Source organism: Varanus komodoensis, unplaced genomic scaffold (assembly GCF_004798865.1).
Source record: "Varanus komodoensis strain SLA01 unplaced genomic scaffold, ASM479886v1 scaffold3, whole genome shotgun sequence".
NCBI lineage: Eukaryota > Metazoa > Chordata > Lepidosauria > Squamata > Varanidae > Varanus > Varanus komodoensis.
This window is the reverse complement of record NW_025335761.1, coordinates 54557511-54577890: the sequence shown is the minus strand read 5'-3', so window position 1 is coordinate 54577890 and position 20380 is coordinate 54557511. Positions and strand designations below refer to the sequence as shown.

Here is a 20380-nt window from a genome sequence, read left to right as displayed (position 1 = left end):
TAGTTTACTCTGTAGTATGTTAAATACATACTTGACTCCATCGTCCCCACAGAAGCTACTTCCACTCCTACTTATCCCTCTGCTCTGACTCCCCAACTTTCTCCAGCCTTATTTTGCCTACTTTTATGATTGCCTGGTGGTTATCCCTGACCCTGCTATGGCTTCTTGTTTCTTTTTCATTTCATTATCACCAGCGTCCTTAGAGGTTCTCCTCTTTCTCCCTACTTTCTTTTTTCTATCTGCAAATCAGACTTAGGAGTTGTTTCAGATTTCACAGATACCATCGATCATGTTACTCTACATAGATCCTTATGGGAAAATTTGACTCAGTTCACAACCAGAATCATGGAATGAATTAAGTTCATGAACCGAGGTACCACTGTAATCATAGTATGTAAATTGTGTAAAACTGTTGGAGAAGATAGCTTACAGAATAAATAAAATATTCCTCCTGTGTTAACCATTTAAAAAGAAATGTCAAGATTTGGCTGTGGGTTGACAAAGCTATTTTAAAAACTAGTTTGCAGAGAATCTGCTCAAAAATATATCCTAAAACTGTAAGAATGGGGGAACCAGTGATGTGTGAACACACTGAAATTCTCTGAAGTTTACTTTAAAGTTCAGTTCAGCTCCTTGCTGTTTTCATTTGTAATCTGTTTTTGTTCTGCATTTTGATCTGTTTTATACTAAGAAAAATAACACATTATTCAAAGGTTGTGTGTTTTTTTTAAAAAGAATATAGTTTACAAACACAAGTTTAGGAATTTGTGTTTGGGAAAAGTTTTTGCTTTTTAAATTTTTAGAGTGTATGTGCTTCTGTTTGCATTTGGTGGCACAAATTGAGCACCATTTGCAAATGGAAAGAAAAGGGTTTTTTTTTTTTAATACATCCCTAATATGCCTCTCCTTCTAAGAGAATCTCATTATTCCACACAATTCTTTCTAGTTCTTTTTTGCTGGATTTCCTTTGGCACTGAATGCTCAACATTCATACACACTCCTTGGTGGAGGGTGGCGGTGTTTTTTGTTTTTGTTTTTGCTTTGCTTTGTTTTGTTTGCTTTCTGGTGCTTTTGCCCACACTGTAATTACTGGTCTCAAGCACTTCAGATAACCTTGCATTTAAACCTATTTAGTGTACAGACCTAGCCATGCTTACTTGGAAGATTGCTTGTTTTGTTTTCATTGTGGAAACTGCTATCATTTCACTTCTTTTAGAGATCAATTTATTTTTATGTAAACACTTTACGACAAAGAATGGCATCTATTTTCATTGAAGAAAATAATGCTTTAAGTCCTCCTGGCCATCAGTGGCTTCTTTCAGTTTTCTGCCTGTTAACAGTTCTTTGAAACTAAGACCAAGATGCATGTACAACTTGCAGATCATCCTTCAAACATTTTCTCTTTGATCATTATTTTGGAACAACAAAAAACAAGTGCATAAATCAGTCGTGTATGTGCAGACTGCTGTTGTAACTAAAAGCTTTTCAGTTTGGCTCAGCAGTTCAGCTTGGAAATCAGATTTGTCCTGAAGCTATGTCTTGGTTCTTTTGTTGTTGTCTTCATCCCAAGTACTTGTGTGCTTTGTTCTTGATACAGGCATGTTGTAGCTTGCTTAGCCTTTTAAGCCCTGTGTTCTTGGGCTCTCTTGCTGTTTGGGTCAGCTCCAAATTTGTATGTTGCTTCTTCATAGTCTACTTCTGCTCCTGGTGTCATTACTAGTTCAGTCAGACCTACTTTTGCTATAGAATGAGAAACTGCATTTGTATCACAAAATAGTCTGCCAGTATGTGGCAGCAGCAACTAAGTCAGGTCTCATTCACATTCATAGTGATGATGAAATTAAACTTTTCCAAACTTAACTACAAGTGGAGATTCACATGCTAAGGTAGATAGTATAGATAGAATAGAATAGTTTATTCTAAGATAGATATTATAAAATATTTAAAGTTACCATGTAACCCTATTGCCAGCAGCTGTACAGACACTTCTGTGGCATTGTTAAGGTATGCATCCAAGAGGGGCTATCCAAGATTACTGCACATAATATAACAATCCTGAGCAAAACCCTTTACTCTTTCACCAGGTATCCCAGTTACAGGCAAAATAAAATTCTTACTCTTCTCCTGTGGATTCAGAGAGAAGAAAATTAGACTCAGCAGGATTCAGAAGCCAACAAATCAACATAACCCAACACATGACTGATTGTGACTTAAAGGCTATCGCAGCCACTATTTCTTTATGTCATCTTGTCTGGCTCTACACTGCAAGACTGTACCAGAAAGCTTAATCAAAAGTGAAGCACCTCCCTGTTAGATGATGAAGGCCCTTTTTGAGAGGGTATCCATGGATGATACTTTTGACCATGTCCACAGAGTGAAGATCCCAGTCCTCAGTGACCTCCACCAATGAACCATATCTGTACTAGCTCTGTACTAACCAGATTGATGCCAACTCAACTTGGGTTCATACCAAGCTTCCAGACAAGCCTCATATGTCTCCTTTCACTCAAAACTTTTTTTTCAATATATATTGCCAACTTAATAATGGGAAACTTCCTGACCAAACAAAATGGCCTGTTTTGCAAGAGTCAAAGATGCCAACTACTGGCTCTTTTCTTCAGAACAGGGCTGAACCCTTTAATCTCCACGAACAGATTAATACTTTCTAGTGTTTCCATCAAATTTGAAGGTGTGCCCTCCCCATAACACACACACAAGGATCTTCCACTGAACCCACTCTAATCAAGTTCTAAAAGAAGAAGCTACTGCCTTCTTGTATGTATGATAGGGATGCATTTCTTTGCCCAAAGGACCACCAGTTTCTTCTCTCAAGGTACTTCAGGATCACTACGCTCTTCCCTCTTCTCCTGCACTGGGGAGATTAATTCATAACAATCTTTTTTTTGCACCTTGCCTTACATCCTCCTTCTGACCCTTTTCTCAGATTTGCCTTGGGGACTATAAATGCTTTCAGTTAAATATATTGCCAACTTCCCTTCCTCAGCCTACATCCCTGATGGAGATCAAGTTTTATTCCCTATATGTCAGAAGGGCACCTTGATTCTATGCCCATACAACATCATGTTTTACAAACTCTGTTTGTGTATTTTTTTTTGCCACTCAGGGCCCAGGAAGGGTCATCAGGCCTCAATACTTTACCAAAGAGGGTTCTAGCAACTATTCTTTTTATCTGTCAACTGGCATGATTATTGGGTCAACAATACTGTCCTTTGACTACAGCTATAGTGTCTTCTGCCACTTTCCTCAGAGGTATTTTGTTCCACAGCTATGTAATACAGCACTTGGACTCAGCCCTCTGCATTCATTAAATATTACCTCCTGCAAATCACAGTGCATACAGATCAGGGCAGTCCAACTTTTCATACCTCAAGGACTGCATGAGGACTTTGACACAGAACCTGGGGGCTGCACAGTCAATTATATTTTCATATCAGAAAGTGTTTTCAATATAATTATTGAAATTAATAATTTAATATGCACAATTAATATTTTAATTAACCATTAAATGAGGGAGAATTAATTTTAATATTATTTTAGGACTAACTGAATGAAAAAAAAAATGCAGTGTGGTCCTGTGATCTTTGCAGAGATCACAGGCAGCTCCTTCTCCTCCCACAACCCCAGCACAATGACTGCTGCTCTGGGGTGGCTCATCACTTTCTTCCTTGTTTCTCCTGCCCAGAAACTCTCCCAGGCCCTTCTTGGAGTTGAGCCTCTTGCACTTGAGCTTATGCCTGCTCTTGCTGACAAGTGGCATAGGGGATTCTGGGGTGAGCTCTCACAAGGCTGTCACCCCGATCCGCTCTTTCTAAGGCTCAGGAAGAGTGGGATGAGACGGTGGCCTCGGGAGAACTCACCTGACATTGAAAATATAACTATGGTGGTGCCAGGTAGGTGTCAGTGGGAAAACCATTCTACAATTGGGGGTCCACAACTGAAAAGTTCTTCTACTTTGTTGCCTCTTTTTCGGCCTCCTTCAGAGGTGGCAGTTGGAGGGGGGCTTCAAATGATCATTGGATCCGGGTAGATTGGGAGGAGGATTCCATCAGGTATTGAGGTCCCACACCATGTAGAGCTTTATAGATTAAAAGCAGCACTTTGAAATGTGCTTGGAAGCATATAAGCAGCCAATGCAAGTGGGCCAGGATTGGTGTTACATGTTTGGATCTTCTGGCCCCTGTTATTAATCTGGCTGCTGCATTTTGCACAAGCTGCAGCTTCCGAACAACTTCGAGGGCAGCCCTACACAGAGTGCATTGCTGAAATCTATTTTGGATATTACTGGAGTGAGGATTACTGAAATGAGGATATCCCTATCCAGATGGGGATGTAGCTGGACTACCAACTGAAGCTGGTAGAAGGCATTCCAAGCTGCTGAGGCCACCTGAGGCTCAAGTGCCAAAAGTGTCTCAAGGAGCACTCCCAAGTTAAAAACCTGCTGCTTTTGGGGAAATGCAACCCCTTCTAGAACAGGTTGAACACTCAATATCTGATCAGTAGAACCACCTACTAATAGCATTTTAGTCTTGTCTGGATTGAGCTTCAGTTTATTAATCCCTATCCAGTCTATTGTGGCAGCTGGACACTTGTTCAGTACATCCACAGCGTCACCTGATGAGGATGTAAAGGAGAGATAGCGCTTCATGTTATCAGTGTGCTGATAACAGTGCACTCCAAAACTCTGGATGACCACACTCAGTAGTTTCATTTAGTTGTTAAATAGCATGGAGGGATAAGAGGGATCCCATCCTGGAGAATCAACAGGACTGAGTAGTATTCCCCAGGTACCACCCTCTGAAGCTGGCCATCCAAATAAGAGTGGAACCACTGCAGTGCAATGCCTCCCCCCCCCCCCCACAATCAGACAGTTGCCCTAGAAGGATACTGTGGTCAATGGTATTGAATGCTGCTAAAAGTTCCTGGAGTATCAACAGGGTTGTGTTCTTGTCTCTCTCCCAACACAGGTCATCATACAGGGTGACCAGAGCTGCTTCTATCCCAAAACCAGGCCTGAATCCCCAATTGAAATGGATCTAGATAATCAGTCTTAAGCTAGTGCCTTAAGCTAGTTGGTAGTAAAGTTTTTCCCCAAAAATTGGTGGCAGGCATTGTTTGTCCAATGGTTGGTGGGAACCTTTATTGTAATTGCAGTCCAGAAAGCATAATGCTAACAGGCAGCTTTTATTAAAAATTAATAAATAAATTAATCTTCCGTAGAATATGAGCAATGATGGTGTTGGGTGCTTTTCCCCCCTTAGGACAGTAATGGTGGGTTATTGGGGGGGGGTAAAGTTTTACCTGTATAACTACCCCTTCTGTATCTCTGTGATGTTTACACAAAGAAGTACTACATGAGTCCTAATGGTCATTGAATTGCTGTTAACTGAGCTTCAGGTATATTTAGAAAAACAAATAGTGGTACCACCAGTAAGTTGGAAAACCTAATAAACTGTTTTGATCAAATCCAAATCTGAGGTTGGTATTGTTTTGAGAATGTCTAATCTTTTACTGATGCTTTAACAAGTTACTTCATTGGAAGCAAATATATCTGAAAATTGTATCTATTTTTTTTAGGCCGTCAGACTCAGAATCAGAGGAACGGAATGAGTATACCCATGGAAAAACGTACTGAAAATGGGGTATGTGACAAATATATTTTATGGTTATTTCTGTCTATTTGTATCTCCAATCAATCTCTCTCTCTCTCTCTCTCCCTCTGCATTTGCAATTCTGAACAATAAATATTAAATGATGCTTACCCCAAGGGGAAGAATTTTATTTTAGGAGATTATACTAATCAACTTGGAAGAAAACTTGGAACATTCTCTCCTCTCCCAAATTACTTACTGTCACTGATAACCTTCGTTAGTATAAGAAGGGCAGATCCCATAGCACTGCAATATGGGACAATGAAGTGGGTTTCTGTGTCAGTTTAGTATCCTGTTATCCCTGTTTTTCCCAATTTGCAGCTCAGTAATACATCAGTTTAATTCTTTTTCTGTGTATTCTTCTCTATGGTCATCAATAGTAGTAAGAAGGAGAATATAAACAGCACACTCCTGCTTAATCTGAACTGTGGAATGCCAGATTGAATAGGAAAGCCTTATGTTTCTTTAAGAGAATGTTATGCATGTGTGGATTTTTGATGGGTTTAGGAGTATGTGTGGGCAAAATAAGAGGTCCCTGAATCTTCCCAGCCTTCTGGCAGCAGCAAAAGAAAGAAAGAGGCCATGCATTATCGATTGTTGATGGCATACCCAACTGTCATTTTTTCACTGCCACCCCCAATTTCAGGAAGACAGCAGGGGCCACTTGTGGGCTGTGGATTGCCGACTACTAGGCAAGCAAGATCAACAATTACAGAGTGACTACCATTCAGTTTACTTAGTGTCTGTGTGGTTGGCCCCATTAACTAACCTTCAACACAATGTGTGTTCTTAGTCCTGTCCCCGCTGCTCCAATGTGAATCAGCACTAAATAGTATCTCTGGTTGGCTTCTAAAATGGTGTATTTTAGATTATTTTCTGATATCTGTAATTTGCTATTAATAGGGATAACCATTTTTAAAACAATGAAATAAAGATTTTAATATTCCTTCCTCGTATGTTTTTTCCTGTGATTTGTTAGAGAATTGCAAATGTTGCAATCATAGTGTTGGGAAAGATATCAAGACTATGTGGTGCCTGCATATATTGATTTTCCTATAACCTATACATACTGTCTTGGAAGTACCACATGTCCCTGCTATGTACCTTATACATTAATGTAGAGAAGAGCCCTTTGAAATCAGGCCAAATGGCTGCCCAGCAAACACCCCTTTTCCCACAGTGGTCAAGCAGATGCTACTTTGGAAGCCTGCAGACAGGATATGTAGGCAATAGTCCTCCTTGCTGGTTTTCTTAAGGGGAAGAAGAGGGAAGACTTACTCAGGTGTACATATGATTAAACAAATGGCCTGAGTAAACATGTTTATGATTAGACTCTATATCTTTAATTGATTCTTTTGCAATATGAAAAACAATCTGTTTGTATACCTGGATTAAATAGTTGTAGTGTACCAAAAAGATATGTACTCACATTAAAAAGTATGGGACAGTGACATGCTAATATTTTTATGTTTTATTTCTGGCTGGAAACAAAAAATTGATGTTACAGGTTTTATCAGCTTAATGTTATGCAATTCATTATATCTATTTTATTAAGCATAATCAGTTTCTCTGTCTTGTCTATTCTGGCAGTGGTTCTGGATCTCAACCACAGGTCTTTCCCGTCATCAGTTCTCTTTCCTATCCAACTGGAAATACTAGACATGGAAACTTCTGCTTGCAAAAGTTTCTGCACTAGGCTATGGTCCCATGGGCCTCTTTTTGCTCTGTGAAATGAAAATAGATACCATCTGCCTTTTGTTATTACTTGCAAGTGATAAAGGCATCACTTGCAATATTGGATTATGTTCAAGTGTTGCATCCAGTGGCTATACAAGTAGAAGACAGTTTGCACAATTTATGTTTTATTCTCCCCCATCACAGTTCCTTCTCCCTGAGAAAAGCATCTTCAGAGAGTTGTGGGTTCTCTTCTGAATAGTGTGGCCTGTTGTCTGCTCTGTTCCTATATACAGGACTCAAGCAGAAGAAAGAATTGTCTGAAATCTGACAGGGGATTTGTACCTGCGGGAGTAATTGTGTGGCCCTAAACAGCACCTGACAGGCTATAGAATAATTTAGATCACCTGATTTGTGGTTGGAGACAGCACTCCAACTTTGCAGTGAGGAATCAGAGAGCCAAACTCCCTCCTACTCACAATCTGCATAGAAAGAATCACAAAAGCTGCCCTCTGAGGTTGGTGTCTGAAATCAGTAGATATTGTGATGATCTTAAGTATATTAGTGAACAGAAAAAAAGGAAGTTAGAAAGATAGGGAATGTGATAGAGGATGGCTCATAGACACATGCTTTTAAATGCAAAGCATTCTAGGAGGGGTTCTTATAATGCTAACTTTTTTGTAGCCTTTCTTCTGGAGGAAATAGTCATCCTGTTACTGAGTTTAAATTATTGTTTTTTCTTTGACCTTTTTTTCTCAAAGTACATTACTATAAAAAGAACTATAATACAAGAACTTCTGTCCAGTATTATGATACAAATTCTTTTTGTAATAATATAATTGGGCTCATGTAATAACAAAAGAAAAAGCTCCATATTTTGAGTGGGTTCATTTCTTCAACATTCCTTCTCTTTAATTAAAGCTGGATGAATGCTCCTGTGTTGGTTTTCATTACTACAGTGAAGGCTGATTAATCTTACTTTGTTCCATTGTTCACTGAATCATTTGCATAAATTGCAGAATGTGTGACCTATTTGAGGCAAGTTCAGGTCACTTTACCATTAGCATGAATATGTGCATGGCATTGAGTATTATATCTACATTGAGATCTACTGTGTGAATTTGCACAGAAATACCCTTCAAGAATGGAATGTTCCTTATAGTGATACCAGTAACATGAAAAATACTTGAAATGTTATAAATGCTTGCCTTTTAGTAGAGACTGCATGGACATTTCTATTTCAATACACATTTTAGAATGTATTTTTCCTTAGAATGCACATTTTTAAATGTATTTTGATACCTCTTTTAAACTAAGAGACTATACTTCAGCATCTGGAGAAGCATGAAATTAGAAGAATGGCTACATTCTGATCCACATCTTAGTTTAGGAGATGTGGATTGCCTCAAATGCATTGGAATGTATTAAGATAAAATTCCTCATGCATCCCTGATCTCACCAACCAGAATTAGTAAGGGCTGCCCAGTATTGTCAAGCTGGACTTCTTTCTCGGTTTCATTTTGTGGACTACTTTCTACAATCAGTTGTATCAGCTTTTCTTCTGCTGTTACGATGTCAGGTTGAGGAGGCAAGGGACAGAGCCCCTCTTCAAAAATATTCCTTTATCTATGAAAACTAAATCTTAGAACAGTCGGCTAAGCAGTTCCTTGTGATGTGTTTTTCTATATGCAGTGATTTCTTTTTCCTAGTTTCTCCTTTTTCCTAGTTTCCTAGTGCCTGGTTTGAAGTAGTATAGTCCAGGAAAAGCCCTTTCATTTGATTCTCCATGACTCTAAGGAAAGAAATTCTGGGGACTGAACTTTTGGCCCTGCTCAGGAGAAGCATGTTCTGTACTGCCCATCCCTGTTTTGATGACACAGGCCTGAAAACAGTCTGTTTGTAACCCATCATTCTGATGCAAATGTTATAAACAGATGGAGTGTTTGTTTAAAACATTATGGAGATATGAGGAGAATGGTTTCTATTTTTAGCAAGTTGAATTTAAGCTATACTTTTACCCTCCCTGTTTGACAAGGGCATTTTTTATATATTACAAAACTGATGTTTCCCTTCAATATATATTTTTTTAATATAATACCATGTTACTACATCGTGGAACAGTAGTATGGCAGTTGCTGAGTTTTCAGATAATAAAATAAAACAAAACAAAACCAAAATGCATATAAAAATCAATTTGTAGGGGAGGCATATGCAGATGGAGTAGAGCTGCTTTAGAGTGGGTTCTATAGTGTAAAATAGGCTGGTGTGTGAGACGTGACTGAAAGGGTTTACCCTTACTACTCTGTCACTTAGATTATGCATAGCATCCATGGTCACAAATGTTGCATTATTTGGGGGACAGTATAAAAGAAACAATACCTTTCACTTTTACTACCTACTTTACATTGTTATTTATATTAAATATTACAATATTGCTTAATAAAATCTCTAAACAGTGTGCTCTCTAGGCGATTTAAGCAATTATAGCACAGTAAAATACAGTGCAGATAACATAAAACAATGGTATAAGAATTTAAAATTAATTTAAAATAGCTTTAAATTCTGTAAAGAAAAATATCATTAAAAGACCCAGCTAAAAGGAGAATCAACAGGATAATCCTCTCAGGTCCCTGGATAACCAAGAAAGTTGGAAGGTTGCGGGGGCAGTTGTAACAGCAGCAGTTCTTAAAGCACCATGCAACAGTCCTTTCCCCCACCAGTTCCCAAGCCTCCTCAACAGTCCCAGTTCCAAGGTGCAGAGTGGCCTTCCAGAGTTTTCTCCCAGTCCAGTGCTCTCCAAAACTCAGACGACCCCACTCAGGAGCTTAATGCAGAAATTAAATAGCATGGGGGACAGAACAGACTGCTGAGGACAGCCCTCCATGTAGGAGTGGAACCACTGCAATGTAGTGCCCGCCACTCCCAACTCGGACAGTTGCCCCAGAAAGATACCATGGCAGTGAAAGTTGCTGGAAGGTCCAGCAGTATCAACAGGGTTGTACTCCCTCTGTCTCACTCCCAGCATAGGTCATCATACAGGGGACCCAGGCTGTGTCCATGCCAAAATCAGGCCTGAAGCCCAGTTGAAATGGATCCAGATAATTAGTCTCATTCAAGTGTGCCTGGAGTTGATTGACAACCACCCTCACTAGAACCTTGCCCAGGAAAGAAATATTTGCTACTGACCTGAAATTGTTCAGATCTTCCAGGTCAAGGGAGGACTTCTTTAGAAGTGGTTTCACCATTGCCTCTTTAAGGCAGTATGGGACCACTCCCTGTCACAAGAGGCATTAATGATCTTGCTGGCCCAGCTGGTTTTTCCTTCCTTGCTCAATTTTATAAGCCAGGAGGAGCAAGGATCCAGTACAGAGGTGGTTGCACAAACCTGTCCAAGCACTTTGTCCACATCCTTGAACTGTAACAAAGAAAATTCATCCAATAAAACCAGATCAGGCTGTGCTCTAGATATCCACAGATTCAGCCACTATAACTCTGGAGTTCAAATCCCGATGGATGGAAGAGATTTTGTCCTGGAAGTGCTCAACAAGTAGAATACAATGGGCCTAACAAAGTTCCAAGGTGCCCCTGGGACCAGAATGTAATAAGCCCCAGAGAACCGTGAAAAGATCCAGTGGGCGGCAAAGTAAAGTTTGAATACAGGCAGTGAAATACTGTTTCTTTACATCATTCACTGCCTCAGAATATACCTGATTATAGGCACAGATCAGGTATCTGTTGCATTCACTGAGAGTTTTCCTCTGTCTGCACTCCAGCTGGCTTCTAAGTTGTTTCATTGCTCTCAGCTCCAGGATATACCACAGAGCAGGCACTTAGGAGCAATCTTGTCAACCATTCTGGTCATTTCTGCATTCCACAGTGCAACCAGGGCTTCAGCATGAACACCTGCCATTTCATTCAGAAAATCCTCCAAAGCCCTCCAGGAACCATCTGGATCCATTATCCTTTGGGGGCAAACTATCTTAATTGGTCTTCCACCCTTGCAGAGAGGAAAAGTCAGCATCAGTCTTAATCTCAGCAGGTGGTGATCTAACCATGACAAAGAGACTGAGTTGAAGTCCCCCACACTCAGAACACTACTCTCTCATCCATTTGAGAAGACGAAGCCTGGAGTATGCCCTGCTACATGCATTGGGCCAATGACATGTTTGCATAGTCCCATGTTCATGGCGGCCATGAAATCCTGTGCTGCTCCAGATAGGGTGCTCTCAGTGTGAATATTAAAGCCCCCCAGGGCCAGCAGCCTGGGAGACTCCAACCTAACATTTGACAGCAGCTCAGGTAGGAAGACTGATGGGTTGCAAGATAGACAGTTCACCAACAGACTCCCCAATCTGTCCTGCTGGTACAAACACACCAGGCTTGTTGGACAGATAGGGCACCTGAAACTGAATTCTTATAGACCACTGCAACCTCCTCTCCACTGGCTCTCATTTCTGCCTTGACTCTGAAGTAAGTACCCTGGGGGGCACCACTGGGAGAGACTAACTCCTCCCTGTCCACCCAGCTACATCTCAGTTAGACATGCCAGATTGGCCACCTCATCCACAATTAAATTGTGGATTTTCCGTTACAGTGCAGGGAAAGCCTGTATAAAACCAGTATGTTTTCAAGAGTCATTTAAAGTTTGTTTCTCTTTACCTCATGCCAAATGGAGAATGTTTCAAAGGGTCAGCACCACTAGCAAGAAGGCTTTCTTCTATTATGTTACTTGGCAATTGGTGGTCACAGAATGACCACTGGAGATTCTTCAACTGGGCACATTTAGGGCAGGTGGTCTGCCAGGTATTCTGGTCCTGAGTTTCTTAAGGATTTGTATGACAGCAGAACCGTGAACATGGCTTTCTAGATTAGGCATCCTTTGTAGTTCTTTTAACGCAATTGTGATATTAGTTAAAAACCTAGTAAGCACCATAGCTCCAGTATTCTGCCCTAGTAGTAGCTTCTTAACCAGGCACAATAGCAGTCCCTCATAGTGTGAATGATAGTAGTCTCATCCTGAGGTTTCCAGTGCTTTGATCACTGTGACTAGGCTAACTTCAGAAAGAAGTTCAGCTGGTGGATCTGTTGAACCTCATAATACATATTCTTTCAGAATGAGTTCAGTCCCATTCAGAGCGAGTAAATGACTCAATTTTTAGATGTGAGAATTGCCCATGGTAATAGAAGCTGCTAAGAGAGCAAGAAGAAATAACTGATTATAAATTTCAATATACAGTTTAAACTATTTGGACCAGGAACGTACTATAATCTGTTTTGTTATGTACAATTTATCTGATAGTGCAATGTCCTGAATTAATACAGAGAGCTGTGAGTCCAAACATAAATTGGAGTATTTCAACATTTCACCCTCACTAGGCAGAGCTCCTCATCTCAGAGGTTTTCCACCTTTTCCCTCTCTCCCCCTCCCTCCAGTGCCATGTTTGCAGCCTCAGGAAGCATCTGGCACAGTTCTTTCTATAGTGACTATGAGGAGACAAGGGCGGGGGGGGGGGGAATCAAATGCTCTTCCAAGGTCATAACTGTGTCTCTTGCTTCAGAAGGGGACTCCGTTATCACTCTCCCAGTACCACAGAGGTAGTCTCTGAGTACATTAGAAAAAGCATTATCTATAACATTCTGGTTCAAAGAAAATTAATGGAGATGACATTGTCATGGCTGTTGAAGACTCCAGTTAAATGAAAGGTATTAGATCAAAGTTTTGGCAATTTGATGCAGAGGGAATAATTTTGGCATTTCAAGAAGTGAGGAGTCTGGTCTGCAATGGCTTCTGGCAGACTTATGGAAGGTTGATGACATTAAAAAATGGAAACCAACCAAAGTTTTCAGGAGGAAAAATACTCAAGAACTTAGCTTTGCACAGATTGGGATAAAGATGATATATGCAAACTGCAAAGGTGTCAGGAAAAGCAGGAGGAGATACTTAGCTTAGCAATAGAAGATATGAAAAGGTTTTTGGCATTCTAGTCTATTACAGCCTGAATATGAGTCTGCAAAAAGTGGTTGCAGAAAAAAAAGCAAATGTAATAATGTCAAATAATAGTTCCATTTTACTCTGTGCTGGTCTGACCTCATCTTGAATACTATATCCATTTATGTACATCACCAAAAGTTTTGATAATTGGAACAAATTAGAAGCAACAAGTATGATCAGGGACCTAGAAAGTATGTTCTGTGAGGAAAAATGGAAAGCACTGATACATTTAGCCTTGAGAAGAGAAGACCCTAGAGGGGATATGATAGCAGTTTTCAAGTGCCAGAAGGATTGTCACACAGAGGAGGGCCACAACCACCTCTCTATCATACAAAACCACAGGACACAAAAATAGTCTTAGTTGCAAGAAGGTAGATTGATAGTGATAGCTGAACCCTGTGGAAAAAGATAAATTTGTCAGGATATCATGCATAGTTTTTAGGTTAATATTAATTAAAGCATCTTCCCCAGCCTGCCACCCTCCAGATGTCTTGCTGATTGGAGGATGCTGGGCATTGTAGTCAGACATAACTGGATGGCAGTTTAAGGAAGCTGAATTAGTTTCCTACCAGTGTTCTTTCTTACATTTAAATAATATAAAGGAAGCACAGGCTATTATCCTTAATTTTTTACAACTATTGTAAAATTGTACAATATATATTAAGTTGGCTTATTTTTATTTTAGGTGAAATACCTGTATATTGAGGTAAAATAACATCAGCTTTGTTTATTTTACTGCATTTAAATATGCTAAATTAGTTTAGTGATTTTTCTGATGCAAATAATATTGACCCTATGCAAATTAGCTGAATTTGCATAGAAACATTTTCTAGAAAAGGTTCCAATGCAGCATTTTCAGGAAAATGCATATCACTAAATTAACAGAACTTACTTCTAGCAGAGAATGAATAAGATTGGGCTTTTGGTCAAAAGGTTTTAACTTAAGATAGCGCACCCCATATTTCACACCATTTCCAGCAGTTCTCCCAGTCTTCAGAGGTAAATGTTATAATAATAATAATAATAATAATAATAATAATAATAATAATAATAATAAATTATAGGTTAGTTCAGAGAAGGGTAAGATAGGAAAGCCTCATTCCATGAATGGAACACCAGTAGGATACAAGCCCTGAAGAATCAAGTTCACTGTCTGGCCTCTAGAGGTTTTGAACTACAGCATCCATCAGCCCTAGCCAGCATATTCAACAATCAGTCTTTAGGGCCTTAAATATTCAAAACAGCATTTGTAGTAGCATTCTGCTTGTGGAGCAGCATTCCCAGACCTGTTTGCCTGGCCACCATACTTGCATCTTTCCAGCACCCAATCCTTTTAAATGACTCATAGTCTGGGCCTCTCAGTTTTAGGAGTTGGTGTTTTAATTTTGGGGTTGGTGTACATTATGTTTCTGGTTATACTTATGCTTCTTCTGAATTTGAATTAAACCCAAAGAACATCATTATTGTGGGGGTCTACAAATGAAACACTAAACAAATAAATTTCTATTATTCTTTAGATCTTTGAGCTGCCTCATTTTGCCATCATATGCCTTAATACAAGCCTGCTTCTTCTCTTTGAACTTGATAGCTTTGCAGTTACTAGAGACATTAAGATTCACTCGCTCAGCCGACCAAGAGCATGAAGGCCCCAACCTTTTAAACAAGAGTTTGCTTGAAGCTCCTTGGTACCTTGGTCATCATACTGGAGTACACTTGATTTTATCAAGATCCATTGGTAGATGTGTGGTCCTCATCTACCAATGGTCATCAAGGCTTAACACTAGACTAGGGAACCATGAATAGATTTGGGAGAACAATAAGTGCCTCTTGCTCTTTTGTGTTCAAAAACTACAGTGCCTTAAGGGCTCACAGATTACTGTGGCACAGTGAGCTTTCAGGGATTGGAACCCACTGTAGAAAAAGTTAATTTGAAACATGTTGCATTTCTTATAAGAAGAAGTAAGGTACAGGAGCCTGATAATCTCTGTTGCATCTGATTTGCCCTGCATTAGTGGGCTTTTGCCCACATATACTTCCCCTCCAATTGCCTACCTTGAACCTTCCTGCCTTCTTCTCCCACTTCATAGATCCATTTTTATAAATAGGAGTGTCCTTAGGAGATGGGATCCTTCAAAGACAGATATATGTATATGTGCACAGAAATATATTTTATACTGTGAAACACCAACCTCAGATACATCAAATTTAATTTGTTAATTATTATTCTATTTTTTGCCAAGGCAGTGGGGAGCTGTATATAGGATTTTTTGCTTCAGTGGGTCAAAACAAATTGTGCAGCTTGACTGGAAGTGAAGAGGAGCCATTCCCTGCTCCGCCTCAGCCAGCAGATGCCTTGGAGCCATCCTTGTACATAATAATAGAGACCTCTGGGATAGGAGAAGATAGCTGAGATGGTACAGGAAACTATATAAAGAAAACAACCAGGGACACAGAGAGATCTGTGGATGGTGAAACATGATCAGGATTACATCAAACCTGTTGAATAATCTTGAACTCAGGAATAAGTCATACTTAAGTTCAGTGGGATTTACTCCCAGGTAAGTGTAGAATTGGCGTCCTCCTCTTTCATAAAGAGACATCTGTAGCTTGTCTTATCTATCCTGAAAATAGTTCCTTTATCTGTATGTGAAGTGAAACCTAGGTAATTTTGGTAATTTAAACAACCACCAATTGGGCTCTGCTCAGTTTGAAATTAATTGCAAGATGTTTAAGGTGCTATATAGCACTTTGCTTGTCCAAGACACTCCATCCTCCCTATCTGGATTCAGGTGTGAAAGAATAAGAAAAAGTGTGTGTGCATGGAGGGTAAGTTTCAAGCAAGCACAACTTGAAACTGAACAGTTCTGACCTGAAAGCAAGCAAAAGGTTAATTAGTTTGCTTTCTGTGAATTTGAAATGACAATTAATTGATTCTATTTATGCACATAGATTTGCAAATTAGCACAGCAGAGTTATGCATCATCCATCATCATCATCATGTCCCCTGAACCTGAGCCCCAGATCTTTTGTTTTCTTAGAAGAAATGAAATACAAAGAAAGAAAAAAACTGTGCGAGAGAGATAAAAATGTCAAGGCACCTCACACAAATATAACCTGGATCTTCTAAGTACCTGGCAGATCCCCTGCCATGGTCTTTATTTATTTTTCTGTTTTCTTGCTTAACCTGTAAGACATTTAAAACACATGTTGCTGGAAAGGAGGAAATATAAAAGAAAACATCTCTTATGTTAAATGACATTTTTCAGGAAGAAAGGTTTTCTCATTCATCAGAACTGCTATTCCACCTGCATCTCTTTGTGCTGAGCTCCCAAATCTGCTTACAAAATGTTGCTAGGGTTTTTTGGGAGAGGACCAAAAGCATTCAGTTCTGAGGCATTCCTGGGTGTTGTAAAATCTCCCAAAGCCTTTTGTTTTTCTCTTGTTTAAAAGCAGATTATTCTGAAAGGATGAGCAAGTGCATTTCACTATTTTGATCTAGGGTTAGTACGGGTGAAAATGGCTGTATTAAAGCTGTCTGATGCTTTGAGGCTCATTGTATTTCAGATGACACATCCTCTTGGCTTTAAGATGATTGCTTATATGTTATATTGTTAAGCTGGTTTTTGTTTTGTTCCATTTTAACCTAGAAATGTAGCTAAGAAAGCTTCAGTTGGACTATTAACATCCATTTTCTGTGTTATATTTATCTTGTCTTGTACAGTCTGCTTCTCCTGATAAGATAGCAGGTTTCCGTGCATGCCAAGTCAACATGGCACCCTGTTACTCTGAATAGCAAAGTCTGCTTGAAGCATGAGGGGAAGCAATACTATCTAGTTAATATTGCAAAAAGATAAATGTAAAACTTTCTCTTCTGGTTTGGTTGCAAAGTATTGTTTGTATTGTGGGCTCAAATCTATAATCAGCTGCTAAAGAAGAACTTGTTCAACATTCTCCATTGAATTTGGAAAAGTGCAAAGCATCAAGCTGATTAGACTTGACAGCTGGCTTGATCTTGTCATGATTAGGTCTTTCACTGCTGGCAAAATCCACTAGCCTTTTCCTCTCAGTGATTGCTGATGAATGCAGAGAGACAGCTTTCCATATTGATGAAGGATTTTGTTGGAGGAGGGGGCGACGGGTGGGTGGCTTCTGAGCATGTTAGAAAAAAGATACAAACTTACCTTATATTGATGACTTCTTTGCAAATTAGGATTAGTACTGTAAGATTTAACGGAATATTTGCCTGTTTGGCACAGCAGTAAACATAGCTGTAGTTGGGAAACTCAGAAGAAAAAATGGAGTTGAAGCATATTGAAGCAGTACAAGAGTTTACAACTGATGGGCAGTACAGCAAAATAAAAGTACAGTCTTTTACCATTACATGGGAATGTTGTCAACAGGTAATTACTCTTTAAAGAAATTCTTTAGTTTTATTGCTTGACATATTTTGTAGTCATTATATTGTTTCTCATTGAATTTGAATGGTGGAGAAACAATTCATGTTGATAAATAAAAATAGCTCCAAATATAGGTAAAATACAGGAGTTGGATCATATCAATTGTATACAAGATGAGTGTTGTAAATTATAAAACTTTCTATTTTAACATCCCAGCTAAACTGATAAAGAGCAGCTCTGGGGCTTTATGGGAAACACGAAAATATTTTTTTTAGAGCAACAACTTCAAGTGAAAGCTGTTTTCATGTTTTTCTTTTTCAGTTATTGCATCACCTTCATAAACATTGCCTTAACCACTATGCCAAGAAAAACATTCAAAGTAATAACTATGTTATTGAAGAATCTTGTAATGAGTCTTAATCATAGTAGGCTAGAGCATATCAAAATAAGGTGGTGGTGGTGGTGTTTTCTTAATATGCAGAAAAAGCCTGCTTCAGAGTTTACTATTTAAAGGAATTCTATCTGTTTATAACATTTAATGTGACACATCTATTACTCATAAATGCTCTTGAATAAAAAAATTATAAAGTCAAAGCATCCATACCTTTTGGTCTGCAGTTTTTCTTAAATTTGATAACTTGAAAATGAATAGAGAATTTTGATAGTGAATGAATGCTTATAATAAAATGGATAAATCTTTATTTACAGCATCTTATATATCAGTTCTATAAAGACAACATGTCTAAAATTATTTCCATTTAACTGCTTTAGAATTAACTTGTTTGAATTTCTTTCAGCTGTTGGAACTGATTACTGGTGATTCTCCTTTGTGTAATGAATGTACTCCAGTGCCTGAATTTTTTGTTTTGAAGCCAATTTCTGTTTGGGGTGGCCAGGGATGGGGGGGGTGCGCGTTAAAGATAACTTGATTTTCCCAGTGTCCTAGCAGCTATAGCTCCCTCTTTTGAAAGAGGAAAGAAACTGCAGAGAAGGAAAAGTTGTAAATTGTAAATACCTGGCATCTGAAGTCTTCAGCTCACTCTCACTAGCTCTAAGCCTTTACTGTGTAGAAGATTTATCTAATTGTGCCAGAATATGGGAGGTGGTGATAATAGGATGGCCACTTTAAAAGTCATCTTGTGATGTGATTCATATAGACAAATATTCAATTGTTTGCTGATTAGTTCTTATATAAGCAGAATTGGGCCAATGCGTTCCTAAATAGTAATGTATTTCAGTTAAATAATACAAGTGTTTGCCTTTTTATTATTGTTCCTAGATGAAATGTGACCAGTCTAGATGCACAGTGTTAGCATGTGACAGGCTTTTGTTGGTTAGTGGGCTGTTATTTTACCATATTGATTTTTAATTCCAAAAACGATCTGATCTGGATTTGATAAACCTATTTTTCTCTATGACACTATAAAAAACTGTTAGTGCTATTGTTGGCTTTCCATATGGATTATGCTGTTGGCATTTTTTGACCTAATTAAAAAATGAAAGACAGAGCTGTGGATGAAACCATTACATTGTCAGTAGTGTTCTATAGACTGAGACTGGATAACGTTCTAGCTCCAGCAGAATTGGATATTATTTCCATAAGATTGAAACATGTCTCATTGTTGTACAATGGCAGCTGAAGAAATGCAGAAAAATTACATTCTGGTTCATATCATGGAAAAGGCTTCTTGACTTTAGCTTGGTGTGGTTCACTCCTTTCAGTCTGAGGATCACTGTTTAATTTGTGTCAGAGCATGGCCTGATTTGAGTACCAGCAGGTGGAGGAAATAGAAAAGACCCATTCCACAACCTGAATTATTCTGATAAGATTTAGGATTCATGCCAGTAATTACATACTGCTGCTGCAGATATTTCAGAAAACAAAAAGAATTAAAAACATTCTAGAGCAAAGTATCTCCACAACAAATATTTGAAGAAAGGGTCATCTGTTTTGCATTCTTATTTTGCTCTCAGAGAAGCTGCTTGCATTTTCAGTTGATAATTTCAGTATAACTCTGCAGTGCTAGCACAGAACGGCTACCCTGAGCAGAATATCTGGGATGGATGGCTTTTAAGTGTTCCATGATTTCTAAAGAGTACACAAACAGGGTGTGAGGTTAGGGTTATATATCTCATACATTTTGGTTGACCAGGAGCTTGATGTCTAAGAACTAATAATATTTTTATAGCCCTTTATAGTGACTTTTAATTAATGTGTAAAGGGTGTTAAAAGCGTGGGGTGAGGGAAAACTACTTGTGCCATTACATAAATGCAGAGCTTATTATCCTTTTAAGGATTTAGTGTCCTGAAAGACCCATTTCTGATATTTTGTTCCTAGAAAATAGATTTTGCATCATCATGATGGCAAATAATTGCTTAGAACTATGTGGCCACTGTGCCGTGGAAGCTCAGATTGAAGAAGAGTGAGGTGGTCAGTAGAAAGGTCTTCAGTATGCTACAGTGTGAAGTATATTATGCCTTCTCTATTGCTACTGACCTTAAACTCTTGCATGACTCTTACCATTCTTCTTACCATTCTTCTTTGCCTGATCTCTGCTGCCTTGTTTCATTTTAAGAAAACAATAAATCAGACCTATTAATGAAGGATACTGGGGCAGAAATTTCTTTTTCATACATTTTTTTTCTG

The 20380-nt window shown here is 38.8% G+C and overlaps 1 protein-coding gene across 8 annotated transcripts in view; it reads left to right on the top strand.

The window, feature by feature from the left end:
• PPP1R13B (protein phosphatase 1 regulatory subunit 13B) overlaps window positions 1-20380 on the top strand; it is an 84798-nt gene that overhangs the window by 28049 nt on the left and 36369 nt on the right. For all 8 annotated transcript variants that reach the window (XM_044436989.1, XM_044436990.1, XM_044436994.1 and 5 more), the window contains exon 4: window positions 5596-5660. In XM_044436989.1, coding sequence (XP_044292924.1) covers window positions 5596-5660 — 65 coding nt within the window. The remainder of the gene's footprint in view (window positions 1-5595; window positions 5661-20380) is intronic.